At 38.4% G+C, this 21890-nt stretch overlaps 1 protein-coding gene across 9 annotated transcripts in view; it reads right to left on the bottom strand.

The window, feature by feature from the left end:
- Nucleotides 1–21890, bottom strand: part of LOC117352220 (spindle assembly abnormal protein 6 homolog) — a 180770-nt gene that overhangs the window by 12323 nt on the left and 146557 nt on the right. For 7 of the 9 annotated variants that reach the window (XM_033928535.1, XM_033928519.1, XM_033928509.1 and 4 more), the window contains 3 exons: nt 16327–16485; nt 15607–15710; nt 4097–4185 (listed from right to left, as the gene is read on the bottom strand). In XM_033928535.1, coding sequence (XP_033784426.1) covers nt 4097–4185; nt 15607–15710; nt 16327–16485 — 352 coding nt within the window. Of the gene's footprint in view, nt 1–4096; nt 4186–15606; nt 15711–16326; nt 16486–21890 lie in introns of those variants that run through there. The other 2 variants (XR_004537632.1, XM_033928564.1) reach the window with 2 other exon arrangements.

The raw sequence follows: 21890 nt of genomic DNA, 5'->3' as shown, positions 1-21890 counted from the left end.
ATCTATTCTCTGAGTGAAAAAATATTTCCTCCTGCTGGTTTTAAAAGTAGACTTCAATCATATCTCCCCTCAGCCTTCTCTTTTCCATGCTTTCTTGAACTCAGAAGTTATCCACATCTTCTATGATGTTGACTGGGTGGCTGTTCCATGAATGTATTGAATGGTGGTGGTTCTGTACCTTTGCAGCGTTCATCATGTTAAAAAGCTGTATTATGTCACCCCCCCCCCCTCTTGAGTGACAAGTCTCACAGCTTTCACCCTTGTAGTCGGCCTGAATTTGGATACCTTTATGAGAAATGTCCCTCAAGAGGAGAAGAAATCACATAAAATATAATACCTCACTCTAACTTAAATTTACCAGGTGAAAACAACACTGAATAAACAAAATGATGATTAAATAATATAGGTTAATTTATTAAAACAAATTTAAATCTTACAAAATTGTGTTTACAAATTTCACAATAAACCTAAGCACCAATTCTAAACTTTCTTTTTCTTTACATAAATTTATCTAAACACTTTCTCACTAATCTTCAATAACATCAGATAAGTAAAAGTTTTAATATTCCTTCAATATATCTAGTGATTCAGGAAAATAGCAGATTTTGTGTGCGTTTTGTTCTTACAGAAATCCTGTAGAAGATATCTTCAAAGACTGTACTGGACTTCTTTGGACCCCGGGACAGATAAGATAGGTAAGCATGCAGTACTTTTATTTCTGTTCTTTCCCTTCTATAGCAGACTTTCGTTGGGTATCAGCACTCTTCTTGGTGATGGTGAAAGTGATGGTATAACTACTTCATAACTGAAACAACTTAAAAAGGCAAAACCCTGACCCTAAGAGTATTAATTGTTCAAAAATATAATATTGTACTGGATACTAGATACTAACAAATCAAATGATAATTAAGTTCACCCTAAACTTTATCCCACCCAAACCTGAGTAAATTATCTCAAATATTTCAATAAATCTTTTATATCACACAAAAAGATCAGGTGAATGTTACCAATTAAAATTAATTCAAGAAATCAAGTGACTATTCCCTTCAAGCAAGAATAACCAAAGAAACAAAATCTGCTATTTGCAAAACCCCAAGGGGCTCATAATCGAAACTGAAAAAATCTAAAAAAAAAAATGGCCTAAATCGGCACTTGGATGATCTAAAAGACAAGTCATCCAAGTGCTGATATCCAAACCGGGTTTTAGACGTATTTAAGTAGTCTTGGGGGTGGGTTAGTGAACCATGGAGAGGAGGACCCAGGCCCATAAGCCACTCTAATCACTGCATTCATGGAGAAACATGTGTACTTCCCCCCCAAAAAAACAAACCCTTTTGTACTGCCATATAAGAGGCTCCTGCAGCCATAAGGGCTATTGGGGTGGTAGATAGGTGGGTCTAGTAAATTCTGGGGGCCTTTTGGGGGGGCTCACCATGACCTATAAGGAAGCTGTAGTGAGATGTTTATGTGGCACCTGATCTTTTTGTGAAGTTCACAGCAGTGCCCTGTAAGGTGCCCCACTACTCTGTTGCTATGTTTGGGTGTCCAGTCCCTTACTTTTCTGGCCCCTCCCACACCCAAAAGGTCTCTAAGCGTTTTTGAGTTGGACAAATTTTTGGTCAAAAATGGGGTATAAAGATGGACGACTTAGCGGTCTGGACGATCAGATGGCTGGACGTGCAGTTGGACGATTTAAAAAAAAAAAAAAATGCTGGATGTATTTTTTGAAAATGGACCTTTTCCCATGTCAGACTTTGGACGACTTATGACTTAGGCCAAAATGGACTTAGACGTTTCTTTTGATTATGCCCCTCCAAGCCACTTACCGCTTTCTCTCAAAATTATTACCTTTAACCCCCCCCCCAAAAAAAAAAAAAGATCATCATCATCATCACTTCCACTTTAAACCAAACAGAAGAATCCAATAAAATTACTCAGCTTAATCAGAACCAATTTAGTTTCTTTTCTCAAGAAAAATCTTAAAATTCCCTCAGACAGGAAGACAACTTTCTTCACACAGCTGTCTTCCTAACAAACCAACCCCAAACAGTCACACTGGCAGTTTAGAACATCCAGAAGCACTGCTGACGTCTGCACGTGGAATTCCAACCTGATGCAAAAGTCAGCAGGCTAGAATTCCAAAAGTGACCAAGTAAAAATAATCAAATAATAATAACTTTAACCCCTGGTTACAATTATACTAGCCTTCTCGATCACTAGTAGTGCTAAAAAAAAAACCTAAAGAAACTACCCCTAGTGTCAGAACTCAAGTATTTTTTTTTCTGCCCTCTGCTGACCAGCATTCAGTTGATAGCTTAGCTGGCTGTTTAGTTTCAAAGATAAAGGATAAGTGGAAATTGTTTAGAGATTTATTCCCATATTCTTTAAATATCAGATCTGATCATCCTGATCCTCTTGGAATCAGAAACAGGAGTACTCCCTCCTCTTTACAGTCCATCTGTGATTTCCCTAACTCTGCACCAATTGCCCAGTTCAGTGGTTTGTTGCATTCCTTCATAACCCAACTCATCAGTGTAGGTTTTCTTGGTTAATCATTTAATTTTGTTTCTCGGGTCTATATTACAGGAGCGTCATCTGCTTTCTGTCCTATAATTTGCCTATTTTCTTCATAGTGACTTATAGAACCACATCTGGGATTGTTGCCTGATTTAGTTTCCTTAGGTAATCAAAGTTTGCCTTACAAGTTATGTTCTAGGTCTGCTGAACTGAGATATTTGAAATCCATTTTTAAGAAACAAGGATTAACACTTCTGGAACTCTATCGCTCAGGCCCAGATTCTGTAACTGGTGCCGTTGTCAGCGGCCATCTTAAAAGCGGCCGCCGATCGCATGTCAAACACGCAATGGTGACAGCTAGAAAATCACGCCTCTGGCAAACATAGGCACTGAAAATGTAGGTCAGGGTTTCCCAGACCTGCATTTAAGGTGCCTATCTTTAAAGTGAATCGAGTCTCTGGAGACACCTACTGATGCCTAATGTCACTTTCAGCATTAGCCACACCTATAGTGGTGTTAGGTGCCAGTAGGCACCTCCGGAGATGTGATTCCGGTGCCTTTTGTTTAAGCAACGGTAGCTACTTTAAATTTCTACCCCAATTCCTTCTGTATCTTGTTAGTTCTCGTTAATTGTCCTTTTTTTGTAACGCCATTTACTGAATTTATTTTATTCTTTTTAATTGTACCATCACAGGCAGGTTTCTATTTTATTGTAGTTTTGTTTCCCCGTTTTTATCTGTAAATCACTTAGAAATTGTATAAGCGATAGCATCAAATTTTAATAAAAACTTGAAACTTGAAATGGTGCCGGTTAGAGAATTTCCCTTTCGTTGTCTAATTTGCCCTTTTTACCCAACCTGAAAAACTCTTCTTTCATATTATTTTGTCATTAATTCTAATGTTCTCCATCCATGGCAATTAAACCTCCAAATCAGGTACAGTACTGACAGCATGATTATAATATTAATGAGTTAGTATCTCAAAATAACAAGGGAAATGACCCTGTTTCCTCCACAAAAGACACAAACAAGAAAACAAAAAAACTTCTGGAGAGTTGATGTCCAAGATGATGGCTTTATTAAAACAAATAAGTAATCCACATAAAAACATATAGGGCCTGAACCTCTGTAAACATTTGGACCCAACACGGTCCATGTTTTGACACAATTGTCTTCTTCAGGGGTCCCTACTGGTCCTATAAATAAACTTGTGGATTAAAATGATAATCTCTGAGCAAAATCAACACGCTCAAAGTGAAAGAAAACCACGCTCCAAGCTTGACAGGCCATCATCTTGGACATCAACTATCCATAATTGTTTTGTTTTCTTATTAATGAGTTAGTTAGATAGTAATTTTGAGGTAGAATAGGCTGCACTAATGGTTTCTCTTGATCTTCTTGCTGCCTTTCATGTGGTAGACCATTCCTTTAATTGTAGATGAAAGTGGACAGGATACTATAGTCTCAGCAAAGATCTTCAGTAGCTCAATAGGCTTCTATATTTCTATGGCTTCTATATTTCTATGTTATGCATCACATAATCATTTTCAAAACATTTGAATCACATGAAATTAATTTACCTGTACTTGGCTTACTCGCAGACTGTTGGTTCTTCACAGGCACCCTGCCGTTCTTTTTCAAGTATTTCATGCCCAAGCCAGGTTGGTCACTGCAAAACCAAGCATTTGCTTGCTATTATATTAATTCTGTAGCATTTGCTTGCTATTGTATTGCATTGATTCTGTAAACTCCCTTGGATGAGCTCATGCTTGGAAAAGCTGTCTACGAATATTTAAAGAATCCTCTGCAGATACAAAATAGTTATTAGTTGCTAGATATATAGATGGTAATTTTATAAATGGACACATAGGTCAATAAAGCATGAAGGTGCCTACTTCTAGCCTATTCTATAAAGAGACAGTACCTGTGTTTTTTATATGACTGGCACAAATCCTGCAAAAATTGCACCTGGATTTAAAGTATGAACATTATACTTGCTCTCATACAGGTGTAAATGTCATTGCGTATTTTATGAAGTATGCATGTAAAATTGCAACTCTGCCCGTGCTCTGTCCAAACTTGCTCCTGAACATGCCTACTGGACAAGAACACCCTAACTTGCACTGCATATACTTTTAGGTGTAACCTAATTTTATAACTACTCATTTACACATGTAAATCAGCATTATGTGTATGTGTATCTAAAATTGACTACTGCAATACAGTCTATGCAGATCTTTCTCTACAACAAATCAAAAAACTTCAGACTTCAAAATTGTACTGCTTGTTTTCTTTTCAAATCCAATAAATATAAGCATCATATTACTCCGTTGCTTTACCATCTACATTATGGGGTAAAGATCTAGAACAATTACTTATGCTTGCTAATACTTATGGGGAATTCAGGAGACACCTAAAAACATATCTGTTCCTGAAGTACTTAGGTAGCTGATTTGCACAATCTTTCCCACAATAACTGATCTCTAGAGCTGTTAGACACCAGTTTTTGTAGCAATTTGTAGCATTTTTTAAATAATTGTAAACCACATAGAACAGGGATGTCCAACCTGCGGCCCCATGAAGTATTTCGTGTGGCCCCGGTCGAGGGCAATGCAGTGTTTTCCTCTGCTGCCCATGGGTGTTTACCGTCTTGCCGGCTCCCTCCTCTGTCTTGCTGCAGCGTTTGCGTGTTTGTGCGGCCCCAGAAACATTTTTTTCGGCCAATGCGGCCCAGGGAAGCCAAAAGGTTGGACACCCCTGGCATAGAACTTCACGGTCCTGTGATATATAAACTGCTATTATTATTATTACATTGGTTACCCATTATATTCAGGATCAAATTCAAGATTCTTATTTTGGCATTTCAAGCATACTCCAATTTCACTTAAACTCTTAGGTACGCCTGTGACAATCTTTACAGAGGTACAGTACCTGGGAGTTCTTGTGGATTCTAGTTTAACCTTCAGGGGGTATGTTCAGGCAATGGTTAGGAAGGTGTTTTTTTAATTGTATATGATGAACAATTTAAGACCATACCTGTCAGGTACTATCTTCACTCATAGGAGTGATTATTAGTGAAGACATGAAGGCTGCCAATTAAGTGGAGAAAGCTTCATCCAAGGCTAGACAAATCATGGGTTGTATCCGTAGAAGTTTCGTCAGCCGAAAGCCCAAAGTCATAATGCCGTTGTACAGATCCATGGTGAGACCTCATCTGGAATATTGTGTACAATTCTGGAGGTCACATTACCAAAAAGATGTGCTGAGAGTTGAGTCGGTTTAGTGAATGGCCAGCAGGATGGTCTCAGGACTCAAGGATCTTCCGTATGAGGAACGACTGGGTAAGTTGCAGCTATACTCACTCGAGGAACGCAGAGAGAGGGGAGACATGATTGAGACGTTCAAATATGTCACAGGCCGTATCGAGGTGGAAGAAGATATCTTTTCTCTTATAGGACCCACGGCAACAAGAGGGCATCCGTTGAAAATCAGGGGTGGGAAATTTCATGGCAACACCAGGAAGTACTTCTTCACCAAAAGGGTGGTTGATCACTGGAATGATCTTCCACTACAGGTAATTGAGGTCAGGAGCGTGCCAGATTTTAAGAAAAAATGGGATAGACATGTGGGATCTCTTCATGGAGGAAGTTAGGGGGTGGGTCATTAGAGTGGGCAGACTTGATGGGCCGTGGCCTTTTTCTGCCATCATTTTCTATGTTTCTATGTTTCTATATTGCAGACAGTAGTTTTATTAAGTTTTGATTATTGTAATCTGGTTCATTTAGGCATACCTGCCTTGGCTTTATGGGCTTTACGTGTTGCACAGAACTCAATAGTTAGAACATTTTTCAGATTGAGGAAGCGTGATCATGTATCGGAATGCTATATCACGCTTACTAGCTCAAGTTGGAGTACAGGATACACTATAAATTGCTGTTAATGTTTTATTTTTGTGTGCATAATTTAGCACCAAAGCATTCTGCCACATATTCCACTTCAGCAGCTGTGCTCTGCGGACCGTGTAGATCAGGGGTGCCCACACTTTATGGGCTTGCAAACTACTTTTATAATGACTAAGTCAAAATGATCTACCAACAATAAAATTTAAAAAAAAAACACAAAGCACACTGAAAGGCAGAGAAAATGTTAATTATTCATATTCCGGGTTTTTTTCAAAGAGGCAGATGACTCTATGCAATGTCACCTCAGTAACAAAATACAAAAATAGACAAATACACCCCCTCCCTTTTTACTAAACCACAATAGTAGGTTTTAGCACAGGGAGTTACGCTGAACGCCTCGTGCTGCTCTCAATGCTCATAGGCTCCCTGCGCTAAAAAACGCTATTGCGGTTTAGTAAAAGGGAGCCATAGTGCAAAATATAGACAGCAGATATAAATTCTCAAAACAGACACATTTTGATCACTAAATTGAAAATAAAATCATTTTTCCTACCTTTGCTGTTTGGTGATTTCATGAGTCTCTGGTTCCACTTTCTTCTTCTGACTGTGCATCCAATCTTTCTTCCTTTCTTTCAGCCTCCTGTATGTTTCCTCTCCTCCAGACCTAATTCTCTCCCCCAACTTTTTCTTTCTGTCTCCCTGTTCCCCCTTCTTTCTGTCTCCCTGTCTGCCCCCTTTCTTTCTTTCTCTGTGCCCTCCCCCAAGCCACTCGGTTTGCTGCCACCGTCATCGGGGAACAGCCCCCAAGCCACCGCCGTCCCAAGCTTTCCCTGCAGAAGCGTCGCGCTGACCAGCATTCCGCTCCCTGACATCAATTCTGACGTAGGAGAGAAAGTTCTGGGAAAACAAGGCATTTCTCCTCATTCCATCCAGCCTGAGCCCCATCTCTCCTTGATCCAGCATTTCCCTTCTGTGTCTGTCAGAATTACCATTCCACCTATTTTCCAGCATCACCCTCCTTTGCATCCATCTCACCTATATCCCTATCTCACCACTTTTTCAGAATCTTCATTTGTCTCTGTCCTTGTCTTTACCCCATGTTCACCATTTGCCCTTTCAATGTCTTTATCTCCCCCCCACACACTTTTTCAGCATTACTTCTATGTCTCTATTTCACCTCCTCTTCATGTCCCCTCTGTATCTCTATCCTTATTCAGTAGGTCCTGCTTACCCTTTCTCTTCTTTGTGTCACTATCTCCATTTTCAGCTTTCCCCCCTTTTCCTTTGTTACTGCACCCTGTAGCCTGAATCTCTCCACCCTCCCTCCACTCCGGCCCAGCCCAGTATGAAATATTTCCTTTTGTTTCCCTCCCCTCTCTCTTTCTCTCTCTCTTCTGCCCCCCTCACCCACGAGTCCTGCATCTGGCCCTCTCCCTTCTACCTGCACCTGGCAACACCCCCTGCTCCGCGGCTCTCTTCAGCAACTCGTCAGCAGCAGTGATCAAGACAAACTGCCGACATCGAGGCCTTTCCTCTACGAGTCCCGCCTTTGTGGAAAAAGGAAGTTGAAACAAGCGGGACTCGCAGAGGGTAGGCCCCGACGTCAGAAGCTTGTGTCGATCGCTGCTGCTGAGTTGCCGAAGAGAGCCATGGAGCAGGGGTGTGGCTGGAAGCAGGTAGAAGGGAGAGGGAGATAGAAAGGCTGTAGAAGCTCTGGAGCATGACACCGACCCCGGCCAGGATGATTTCTTTTTCAGGCTGCTGCTGCTGCCACGCTTCCCCCCCCCCCCCGAAATGACAAAAAAACAGCCTGATGCCCGGCGTCGGCGTCTTTGACGTCGGGGAGAGGAAGGCTGATAGGCCCAGTAGATCGGGACAGCAACACGAGTCTATCACGGAGCCCGGGATGAGCTCTGCGATCGACTCACGTTGCCTTCCTGAGCTACCGGTCGATCACGATCGACGTGTTGGGCACCCCTGGTGTAGATCTACATATTCCAACAGCCAAGAAGTTATGACTAAAGGTGTCTAGGACCAATGTGTTTTCCCGTATAGGTCCCCATGAGTGGAATAAGATCTCTCTGTATAAATGATAGCAGGAAAAGTTTTACAATTTTAAAAGATTATTGAAGATACCTTTTTTGTCAAATGAAGTATGGGACCTCAATATTATGTTGTATTATTGAGCACTGGTTCGCTTTTTCGCATCTTATTGTTTGTGATTGTCCAGCCAGGATCTGATCACAGCCTGAGATGGAACACCCTCACCCTTCTAAACCACTCCCACCCCACTCTGCACTGGCTCCAATCCCATCTCTGTTCTTCCTTCCTCACTCAACGCCTGGCTTTCCTCCTCTCTCAAACCCTCCTCCCTCATCCTTGGTGAGTTCAACATCAATACTGATAATATAATTAATTAATTTTATACTGCAATTCCTCACGGTTCAGTGCGGTTTACAATTTACACTACAAAATACACCTCTAGATTTCTCACACTAACATCCTCGTTCAATCTTCAACTGTGCTCCATGCCCCCCACACACCAGAATGGTCACTGCAAAACCTTGCCTCCTCCACCAACTGCTTTATCAACTTCAGCATCTCATGTCTTCCCCTCTCTGATAATCATGTGATAATGTTCATGACTCATCATCCTACCCCCAAGACCTGACCAATCTCTCCATTGCAATCTTTCCACCAAGTTTCAAGTTTCAAGTTTATTAGGGGACTTGATAAATCGCTTAATCGGATATTCTAAGCGATGTACATTTAAAATTTACAATATAAAAACGAAAAACAATAACAATGCAATACATTACAATACATACAATTTTTAAATAATGGCTAAAATACTCTAAATTTGAACATTGTTAAACAAGGGGAAAGGAGGGATGAAATACAATTTTAAAGTAAAGAAGAAACATTGAGGGAAAATACAAAAGGGATATAGTTAAAACAGGTTTAACCAAATAAATATAATTCATGAAGTATAAAATTATGTAGAAAAGGCATCTTTAAAAAGGAAAGTTTTTAACTCAGTTTTAAATTTTCCAAGGTCTTTCTCCTCTCGTAAAGTAATAGGGAGGGCGTTCCATGTTTGCGGTGCCGTACAAGAAAAAATAAATTGTCTCCTTGTATTAATAATTTTTAATGATGGAATCGTTAGCAGATTTTGTTCGCTAGATCGTAAAATTCTCTTTGCAGAATATGGAATAAGTGACCTATATAAAAAAGCAGGGGTCTTGTTAATCAAAGTTTTAAAGATAATTATACATAACTTATAAGTGATTCTGTAACTAACAGGAAGCCAATGTGCCTCTTTGAGAAGTGGTGTTACATGATCAAATTTTTTAGAATTATTTATTAATTTTATTGCTGTATTCTGTATAATTTGTAATCGTTTTATTTCATATAGTGCAATTCCTTTGAATAAAGAGTTGCAGTAATCAAGTTTAGACATCACCAAAGAGTGAATCAGTATAGTGAGTGATTTAACACAAAGAAATTTCGAGATGGAACGAATTTTACGTAATCTATAAAAGGTGATTTTCACAATGTTACTGATATGATCATGGAAATTTAGTTTATTATCAAAAATTACACCTAAAATTTTTATATTTTTAACAAATTGTAGGGGAACATTATGAATTGAAATCGGATGAACAAGAGAAAAATTCTCTTTCCAGGGAAATAGCATAACATTGGTTTTTTTGATATTGAGAGCCAATCTGTTTTTGTCTAGCCAATGATATACATGATCAAGTTTCTCATTAATAGATGAAATTTCAATTATATTATTATTATTTAAAGGGTGTAATAATTGTATATCATCGGCATATGCAAAAACATGAAATCCTACTGATTGGCATAATGTCATCAATGGAGCTAGAAAAATATTGAAAAGTAAGGGTGAAAGAATAGATCCTTGTGGAACCCCATGAGAAATCTGAGATGGAAGGGATGAAGAATTATTGAAATTAACTATTGAAGTACGCTCACTAAAGTAAGATGTGAACCAAGCTAGAACTTCATCTGTAACCCCAATAGATTGAAGTCTAGCAAGGAGTAATTGGTGATCAATTGTATCAAATGCTGCTGACAGATCAAGAGAAACTAACAGCACCGATTGATGATGATCTAGGAAATATTGAATTGAAGTTGTCATTCCGAGAAGAGAGTGCTCCGTGTTATGGTGTTTTCTAAAACCGGTTTGATTCGGATGTAACACATTAGTTTGTTCTATAAACTCAGATATCTGGTTGAAAACAATTTTTTCTGTTAATTTAGCCAAGAATGGAATAGTAGATATTGGTCTATAATTAGAGAGTTCGTCTTGACCTACATTTTTATCCTTAATAATTGGACGGATATATGATTTTTTCCAATTTAGGGGAACCGTATGTTGATTTAAACTCTCTGTAACTAATATATGAATCAGAGGTCCAAAGATTTTAAAATATTGTTTAAGAAGTAATGGTGGTATTAGGTCAGCTTTTGAACTTTTGATATTCAGAGTTTTTAGAACAATTTCTATCTCATTTAAACTAGGCATTTTGAATTTCGAACATTTAGAGAATAACAAATCTGAATTAGTCTGTTCAGAATCACTTATAAGTGAAAGATTTATAAATGACTTCCTAATATTAATAATTTTCTCTGTAAGATAGTCAGCGATTTCCTGGGCTGTAGGGACTATGCCATTAGAATCATTTTGTATTTTTTTATGCGATGTTATTTTGTTAAGAATGTTATAAAGAATTGAAGAATTTTTAGCTTTGAAAATCTTTTCAGAATAGTATTTCATTTTAGTTTGATTAATTTTTGTTTTATAGAATTTCATATGATCCCTGTATGTCGAAAGATTTTCCTGGGATTTATCCTTCCTCCATCTCCGTTCAAGAGATCTTAATTGTTTCTTAAGGAGTAAAAGATCTGCGGTAAACCAAGGGTTACTAAATTTACGAGCAGAAATGACCTTTTTTTGTATTGGAACAAGTTTATTTAAAGTAGTTTGAATGGCATTATTCCATAAGTTGGTTAAATCATCTATTGAGGTAGTAGTTGATTTTGAAAAATCTAGTTTAAACGTAGATTGTATTGTATCATATGAGAGTTCCTTAAAATTCCTGTATGAAATTGTTTGTCATGTAGAATTAGGTCTGGTATAAGGGCTAACATATGTTAGTGAAATCAAAAAGTGATCAGACCAGGGAACTGAATGACAACAATTTAAGGAAAAATTGTTCTTTGCCGAAGTTGGTATTAACACTGTGTCGATGGTATGACCTGCTTGATGTGTCGGTTGGGTTATTAATGAATACAGGTCTAATTGATTAATATAGGAAAGAACTGTTTTAGTGAAATTGTTATTTTGATCATCGAAATGGATGTTGAAATCCCCTAAAATTACTGGATTTGAGGAAGAACTGCCAAATTCAAACAGTAAGGACATCAGAAAAGCCATATTATCAGAGTTTATCGGGGGAGGGAGGTAAATTAGCAATATATCTGTTTTGGGTTTTGTTTGTATGGTTAAATGTAAAAATTCAATGGGCACAGTGCCTGTAGATTTATCTACCTGAGTCAATAAGAATTCTCTAAATATTACAGCTAAACCTCCACCTTTTTTATTGTACCGATGATTATAAAAAAAAGAAAAACCGTCTGGACAGGCAAATGTAAGATAGGCTTCATCACCTTCTGATAACCAAGTTTCAGTTAGGAATAATATATCTAACGATTGATCTATGACAAGATCTTTAATGAGATGAAATTTTGTTTTAATTGAACGAGTATTAACTAAACCTATATTTAATGATTGGGGCTTAAGATTTAGAGGTAATTTAGAGCTGGAAGAAAATGTATTATCTGTAAGGAGTGATTTTAAATTTGATGGCAAAACAGTATGAGAATTAATATGAATAGATTTATTTTGAATGGGTCTGCGACCCCAAAAAACCGGAATAGAAGACGAATTATTTTCCATATCTGCAAAGTCAAAAATAGGGATATAAGGACTATTTTTTTCTGTTTCGAATAGAATGGCACCAAAAAGAGGAGCTATTAAGCAAAGATATGAAATTTTATTAATTTTTTGTGTAAATTTTTTGTTTTTTAAAAGGAAATTTAGAAAACTCCTTAGTACGCATTGCAGTATCGCATAAAGGAGCGCATTAAGGAGCAGTACCTGCTCCTTAAGCGCGCTCCTTTGGCGTGCGCCGCAAAGTGACTGGTTTTAAGAGTCATGTACCGGAAGTTGAGGGGTGGAATCAGGAACGCGCCGCCGCTGTGCGGCAGCAGAGAGATCACAGAGGTAACAACTGAAGAAATAAAAACACAATAAAGCCTTAACACAGTTAAAATAACAACGAAATTTTAAACCATAAAAACAAATAAGATAAATTTTAAAATAGATTCAAAAATCATGCAGTAGCTATCAGTGCTTGCTGAGAGTGCTCCACTGTCTCATCCCTCCCTTCAACCACTATGTTACATATTTCAGTCAACAAAGTTGTCTTCCTCCTACAACACCATCCTCTCCTCTGCTCTAGATACCCTCACTTCTCCAACTCTGCATTCAGTAAGACATGCCATACCCCAGCCCTGGCTAACCTCCAAAATCTGCTCACTACGCTGCTGTGCCTGGTCCACTGAATGCCTATAGTTTAAATCCTGCACACACTCTAATTTCATGCACTTCAAATTCCTGCTGACCTCTTTCCAGTCTGCTCTCAAACAAGATTACACCCACTTAAATCAACTCTCTTGGCTTCAACCCAAAGTCATTATGCCCAAATCACACCTCTCTTCAAATCACTTCACTGGCTCCCCATCCATTTTCAAATAAAAAATTAAACTCCTCTTGCTAACTTAGAAGTACATCCACTCCACAGCCCCCCCCCCAACACCCCCCAGTATCTTTCCTCATTTATCTCCCCCTATGTTCCTTCCCAATAACTCCATTCATCAGGTAAGTCTCTCCTATCTGCACCCTTCTCCTCCACTGCCAACTCCAGACTGTGCCCCTTCTACCTTGCTGCACTGTATATCTGGAGCAGACTGCCTGAATCAATGCGTCAAGTTCCATCTCAGGCTGTGATCAAACCCAGGCTAAAAACCCACTTCTTTGATGCTGCCTTCAACTCCTAACACACACCATAGTTTTAACCTCCTCCACTTCTATTGTCTGTATGTTTTTGCTTAGCTTGTAAGTTTGTCAAGCAGGGATCATCTCATATGTACTAATGACTATTGTACAGCACTGTGTATGACCTGTAGTATTCTATAAATGCTTAGTAGTAGTAGTAGAGCCCTAGAATGTACAGTCACTCAATAGGAAACTGGAGTCTCAGATCTGACACCATGAAGGAGTGCTAGGTCTAGAGCTCTTCAGCTTGGAGAAGAAATGGTTTGGGGACATTATGATAGAGGTCTATAAAATACTGAGTAGAGTAGAAATGGTAGATATGAATCATTTAACTCTTTCCAAAAATACTAGGGCTGGGGGGTGGGGCATGCAATGAAGCTACTAAGTAGTAGATTTAAAACAAACCAGAGAAAATATTCATCACTCAATTTGTAGTTAAACTCTCAAATTCATTGCTGGAGAATGTGGTGAAATCAGTTAGCTTAGCAGGGTTTTAAAAAGTTTTAGATAATTTCCTTTTTAAAAAAAAAAAAAAAAAATTTTTTATTAAGTTTTCAAAGCTAACAAAAAGTGCAAAACAATATACATACAGATATTAATAATCATAATAAGCACTTATAATCAATCAGTATCAATACAAAAAAATAAAAAACCCTCTCTCATCCAACATTTTCCATCAGGGAATAATACCAAACAAAAGATAAACCCCCCCCCCCCCCACACACACACACACACACCAAAGTTTTCTTTGTGCTGATATGGGAATTGTTCAATTTTTTTTTTTTTCTTATTGAGATAATTTCCTAAAACAAAAGTCCATAAACCATTATTAAGATGGCTTGAGAAAATCTACTGCTTATTCCTAGAATAAGCATAATAATATTTCTTTTAATCCTTGGGAGCTTGCCAGGTATTTGTGACCTGGATTGGCCATTTTTGGAAACAGGATACTGGGCTTGATGGACCTTTGGTCTGTCCCAGTATGGCAGTTCTTATGTGTTACTCCCAGGGGTTTTCCCTTGATTTCAGTGGCATTGTCTGGATAATGCTACTGAAAATGACAGTAGACTGCCCTGGAAGTACGTGAATAGTAGTAGTGTTTGAATATTGTCACTTCCTGGTCAACAGTAGTGCTGCCTGCACTACACCTGAAAGAGGACAGGGACTTTGGTGTGATAGTATGTGATGATCTTAAGATGGCCAAACAGGCGAAAGCTAGGAGGATGCTAAGGTGCATAGGGAGAGGTATGGCCAGTAGGAAAAAAGAAGTATTGATGTCTCTGTATAAGACTCTGGTGAGACCTCATTTAGAAATATTGTATACAATTTTAGAGACTGCACCTTCAAAACGATATAAACAGGATGGAGTCAGCCCAGAGGAAGGCTACTAAAATGGTTGGTGGTCATCATAAGGAGTATGGGGAAAGACTTAAAATATGTATATTTTGGAGGCAAGATGATAGAGAGGAGATATGATAGAGAGGTTTAAATATCTACGTGGCATAAATGATCATTAGGCGATTCTCTTTCATTTGAAAGAAAGTTCTGGAATGAGAGGGCATAGGATGAAGTTAAGAGGTGATAGGCTCAGGAGTCATCCAATCAAATAATGCTTTACAGAAAGGGTGGTAGATGCGTGGAATAGTCTCGCGCCCTTATCCTTGGTGAGTTCTACACCCAAGATGATGATCCCTCTGACTCTTACACCTCTAGATTTCTCACATTATTATTCTTGTTCAATCTTCAACTGTGTAGAGGTAGTGGAGACAAAGACCGTCTTAATTCAAGAAAGCATGGATTGGGCACATGAAATCTCTTAAGGAAAGGAGGAGATGATGGATGCTGCAGATGGGCCATTTGGCCTTTATCTGCCATCTTGTTTCTATATTCAGCAGCTCTATCAGGATAGCATTATATATCCTGAAATAACTTCAACTGCCACCGTTAGCATTTAAATTAAACAACTGCAGAATCTAAATACTGAGCCATGTGTTACCAACAAGTCAAAAAATGATTTAAAATTATTAAAATAAGTACATACCTCTGGCCCGAGGGTTGTAGTGCTGGAGGAATGGACATTGGAGGGCTAAGTTTTGACTCAGGTACTGGTGTACTGGTGGCATTTGTTGGCAATTTGAAATGCACCTATAATCATAGAAGACATTTTAAAAATTATATTTATTTTAGCATTTATATACCACCTATAGCCTAAGTGGTTTACATTCAGGTACTCAAGCAATTTCCCTATCTGTCCCAGCAGGGTCCCAGTCCATCTAATGTACCTGGGGCAGTGGAGGATTAAGTGACTTGCCCAGGGTCACAAGGAGTAGTGTGGGGTTTGAACCCACTACCTCAGGGCACCAAGGCTGTAGCTCTATCCTCTGTACTACACGCCTCCTAATTAGTTTAAACATGCATTTGGGCTCCATGCCCAAACCCAAGTGATCTATATAACATATAGTTAGCCATGATGAGAAAGGGAGAAGCCACCAAAACCAAAAGGCTCAAACGCATTGTGGCACTGATATTAGACAAGGTTATTGCTCCAAACATTCAACTTTATGAAAAAACTATGCGCTAAGACAAACTACATTAGATTAAAAAAAAACAAAAAACAACAACCAGGTAGAGTAGATGTTTCCTAGGAATTAGTGTGTGTGGGGGGGAAGCAAAATTACAACAGAAATGAACTGAAATAGCATTACAAGTATCTCAATAACGTCAGAAGAAAGATTGAAAAAAAAATAAAAAGTATGCATGCCTGCAAGCCAGATCTTCGAGTGCTGCTGCCTGCAGATGACATGCTTCTTCTCAGGAACGGGGTTACAGCCGTAGCGCAACTATCGAAAGCAAAAGCAGAGCTGACTGGTGGACACAATGCAGAAACAGAGTAAGGATTGTTGCAAAATGGAAATAAAGGCTGAAAAAAAAAAAGGGGGGTGGGGGGAAAACGGATTTACTTGAAAAGGATACGAGGCAGAAATTCTATGAATAGACGTGATATATATATCTGTTAGTGCAGTGTATAACATTTCAAATACCATTCACCTTCTTAATTTTGGAACACAGCATATTTACTCAAGCTTGAAAAAAGTATTTTTATATTAGAAATAAAACATATTTCTACTGATAAGCCTTCAGGGTCCATCCGATAGAGAGCTGGACATGTTTAACAGTAGCAATACAATTTAAGAAAAATTTTAGCATTGTTTAAACTGAAAGATGAAATTGCCTATTATGTTCAACTATTAACAGCATCAATATGCTTAAGGAAGGCAACGTGCTTTCTTCATTAATTCTATAAATATTTATAATTTACCAAGTAAAAATTGGTTTTATTTGTTTTCAAGCCCACCCCCTCTCACACACACACCAAAATAGGTACTTTGTGGAATACCTGTTTTAATTTTTTTTTTTTGTAATTGCTTTTCTGTACTGCTTCTTTCAAACAATTACTCATTTGGTAGGAAACAAATTGTTACTTTAGTAAGTTTGTTAGCTCTTCTAAAGAAGTGTGGAAAGCTGGCAGAGCCCAACTCATGGAATTGTTTCCATCCCCCAAGCTGTGTGCGTCGTCTCTGATCTGTGGGGAAGTTTGGGGTATAGTTTTGTGAGGTGGGGAAGTTGAGCGGTAGGTAGTGGCGATATGTTTATGGGCAGGGTTGCCAGATTTTACGATTGTAAATTCTGGACACCCTAGACCCAGCCCCCAGGCTCGCCCATCTCCATCCCGCCCTAGCTCCACCCCCGATGCCTGCTTTGGTCAAGCAGGAAGCAATCCGCACATGCCCGTGAGTGAGAGGAGGCTTTTCAAAACCCGGAGACAAAGTGCCGTGTTTTGAAAAGTTGTCCGGACTCCGGACATGTCCGGGGAAATCTGGACATCTGATAACCCTATGCATGGGGGGGAGGGGTCAGAGTATGACCAGGAGAGAGAGTTTGAAGGAAGCAATTCCTCAACTGCTATATTTTACTATAAGTTTCTTTGTTGCAGGAGCTGAACTTCTCTCATAGGAATACACTGCTACTACTTATCACTTATATAGTGCTGAAAGGTGTACGAAGTGCTGTACATTTTGACATTTAATAGATAGTGTCTGCTCAGAAGAGTTACAATCTAACTTGGACAGACAGACATGACGTATAGGGTTGGGGATGCAGAACCCAAGGTGAGAGAAGTTAGGATTTGAAAGCACTCTCGAAGAGGTGGGATTTTAACTGGGCTTTCAACACTGCCAGAGTTGGAGCCTGCTGTAGGGATTCAGGCAGCTTGTTCCAAGCATACTGCATAGCAAGGTAGAAGAAACAGAGTATGGATTTGGCAGTTGAAGAGAAGGGCACAGATAAGAGGGACTTACCAGCTGAGCGGAGGGGGGGGGAGGAGAAACACAGGGGGATATAAGTGAAGAGAGATAGTGAGGGGCAGCAGAGGGAGTGCTTTTGTAGGCCTGTAAGAGGAGTTTGAATTGTATTCAGGCCACTGGCTGGAGTGATTATATCTCTGGAACCCCAAATCCCATCCAGCACATTTTTCAAACTCAGATATTCAGTCAGTCATGATCAGCCCCAGATACTCAATGCCGAGCCATGTCTGGGCACCAGCACTCAATATTGGGTGCTAATTTGGCCAATACTGGTCACTGGTACCCCATAAGCTTTTTTTTTTTTTTCTTTATAAGGCTCCCCTCCCCCAAATATTCTTCTCAACCTCTTGACAATGCCACCCCTCCTTCCCTCTCCCTGCTACCATGAAGAAGTTACCCACCTCCGGAATACCCCTCCACCATCGAGGTATTCCCCTCCCCCTTCAGACCTACCTGATGTCCTTGATGGTCTATAGGGTCTCATTGGGGGGCAGAAGTATGGTCCCCTTGTCCCTACTCCTTGTGGCTGCCCTAAGAAAATGACTGCTATGATCTCTCAGAGCAGCTCATGGTACTGCACAAAGTATCATGAGTTTGTAGGGATAGGGTGAGGATGGAGTCAAAGATTGTGGGGACTGGGTGATGATAGGAACATGTGGCACTCTCTAGTATGTATTCTTATTTGCAGACCATTGGAGGAGAGGGGATTCTAAAGGGCTTATTCCACGGATAAAATGTTTCTTTTGAAAGCTGCCCACTGAATGTCCTCATAATGCTCTAAGCTCTTAACTCTACTAGCCTTCATGTCCCTGTAACTCTGCATTACCACAGTGTAAATGCAGGCTCCCGTCGATTATATTCAAATTGGTAAACTTGATGGAATACTGAACATTGTTTTCACATGGAAAAACAAAGCATTAGCCTGGTTTATGAAAAATGGTATAAAAGCAGGATTGTTTTTTTACACATGTTCCACATCAAACAGCAAAATGTTCCATGCAAAACCTACTAGAAGCTCCTATGCCAGGAGGGAAAGAAAGAACAGTGGAAAAGCTTGATCTCTCTGTGAAAAGATAACACTGCAGAAAAATTGCTTTTGGCATTTTTTTTTTCCTCCTTTTGGTTTGAAATTATACATGTATACCCTTGAAAAGAGGTTTTCAAAATTAAAATTGTAAAGAGAATAAGCTGCAGGTTGTTTTCCAAATGAAACCAGTAGGCAATTTTTGTCTGGGAGATCATTAGGAGAATGGCAGCTTAGGCCCCCTGCTCCTGCATCTCCTCTGCTGGGACTTTTAAGGGTAATACATGATTGTTTGCCACAAATCAAACAACGGAATGGTGTTGAATGTGATTTTTAAAGAGCAGTCCAGGCAAACAGAAAAAAAAATACAAGCAGAAAGACCAATATGGATTAAAAGAAAGTCTTGTAAAACAAACAACGTACTGGAGCAATACGTTTTTCTAACAATATACTGTAACACTATTTCGAAAATTACTTAAGGCACATTTTTTCGTCTTAACTTTTAGCCGTCTCTCTTGCATCCATTAAAATGTTAGAAGATGGAATGCAATTTTTTTTTAAACAATATAATCAAGGCTGATTGATGGGGTTTTTTTTTTTTACCATTTTACTACGTAAGTTTTGTAAATGTATTGTAAACTTTGTCCTTTACTGCGTATGTTTACTTGTAAGCTGCTTAGGAGATAAGCGGATAATAAGTTCTTTAAATTAATTAATTAATTAATAAGAAAATTGAAGATGAACAAGTTACCTTTGAAAAAATACAATTGTGCAACAGTTCTACGTAAACTACAGTACATTCATGAAGCAGCTGTTTAAGGCACCAGCTCTCTTTTTTTTTTTTTTCTTTTCTAAAATAGCCTACATCTTAAATAATAGTTAGATTGTGAGCTTGTCAGACAGATAGGGAGAAATACCTCAATGTAAACCATTCCAAATAGAAGCAGTATACTGTATAAGAAATGTAAATAAATTACAAATGTTAGATAGCCTTACTTACTCATAAAATACTCATAAATAAAGCCCCGACATTTCAGGAAAGATATTTAATACCTTACTCCCCATTTAAATCGTTAAAATCAGAGGATAAAGCCCTATTAATAGTTCCCTCTTTAAAAGTGATCTACTCTAGGAGAGACATGATTTTTTCTGTTGCGGCCCCCCAAATCTGGAACTTACTTCCAATTAACCTAAGAGAGGAAAAATTACTGAATAAATTTAAAAGCCTTCTAAAGGGCTGGCTTTTTAAAGATGCTTTTCAATAAACCAGCTTTATTATACTTGAGGGCAGGATGTGGAGGTTCACTGAAATAGGTGGATTCTGTTCTTTGAAATATGTGGGTACTTGTTTCCCATCCTGTGTATATTAAACCTATACCTGATTTTATTTACTGTTTTATTTTTTAATATTGTATTTTATACTGCCCTCTTCCCTAATGTATTAATGTCTAGTAGTATTTTATGTGATGTATGTGGATTTTATTACTTTTATTCGATTTATTTGCTGTAAATCGCATCAAAATATGATTTTGCGATCAAATCAAAGAATTTATGAAACTTGAAACTTGAATAGTCAAAAAAGTTCAACAAATGCTTCTTTTTTTGTGGCCTTTTGTAGTTATGGTTGTAAAAAATGAATTAGACTTTCTTAACCTGTAAACCGCTCTGAACTGTTTGTGGTATTGCGGTATACAAAAATAAAGTTATTATTATTATTATTAATCATATAAAAACATAGGGCTATAGCTAATATATCACTGGCAACCACACATCTCAGCAGCCGAATGCACTGCCTTCTTTAACCGGCAGCGCTGAGATATAGTGCATTTAAAATAATTACATACCCATAAGAAATAACTGTGCATTGGGGCATATTAAAGTTCTGTGCCCATGCTATGGAGTTCCAGCAGAAAACAATACCCCATTTCAAGCTAATGCATGCAAATCATTGCCACACTGCTATCAGAATTAAACGGGGCTTCTAAAACCTGCTCCATATATAAAACCTAACAATACCATGCCTGACAGGATCACAATTATGTTCCACTTGAGAAAATTACATTATGCCAACTGCTAGCTAATTCCAAGTTTTTACCTTTATTAAAGAAAATCAGTTCAATGGAATTACAACAACTCTTATTTCATTTCTTTGTTGATTTTTATTTATTAGGATTTATTCACAGCCTTTTCTTGATGAGAGTCACCCAAAGCAGTTTACAGTAGATTAAATAGTAATCATGCACTCTTAAGTATTTTCACAATCTGTCCCAGCAGACTCACACTCTACTAGATGTTTGATAAGAAAATGTTGAGTGTACGTCATGATAAATGGTGATTTAGCAGCATCAATAACACCAACCTGCTTCATTTGGGTCAAATCTGAGCAAGATGCTGCACTATTTTCAAAGGTGATTTCCAACTGAATGATTACATTACCAGTCATTAATCTCCCTCCTTTACCTTCACCATCTCTGTGGCACTCTGTCTTTTGTAGTTGTTTCATCAAGACAGAAGTGCGTGAAAAGTGAAGGATGTTGAAAAATTTAACAGTTATGTGAGAAAAGCAGCATTTTATAGCTTTCACAATAGAATCTAATGCCAAATTTGTTTCTGCACGCACCCAATACCCAGTGACACTTCTACATTAAAACAAGACATTCTTGCCAATCAGAAATGCTTGCCATGACCTTTAAGAAAAACAAGTGTAAAATTTAGTGTTTAACCATTGATATCTTTCTATGATCTTTGTGTCAGAAATGAACACAAACATTTTGTAAGGTGAATGCATAAGTTCTCTTACTAAAATGAAAAGCAGTTACTGATGAGATTCTCAGCCTCTTGTTCACAGCCATGCTAACAGTTAGCAAAACAGCCTAAAACTTAAGAGTAATTTCACTATGAAACTGCCTAGTTTCGGGCACAGGAACTCATGTAAAT

Source organism: Geotrypetes seraphini, chromosome 1 (genome assembly GCF_902459505.1).
Source record: "Geotrypetes seraphini chromosome 1, aGeoSer1.1, whole genome shotgun sequence".
Taxonomy (NCBI): Eukaryota; Metazoa; Chordata; class Amphibia; order Gymnophiona; family Dermophiidae; genus Geotrypetes; species Geotrypetes seraphini.
This window is presented reverse-complemented; position numbering and strand designations above follow the sequence as displayed.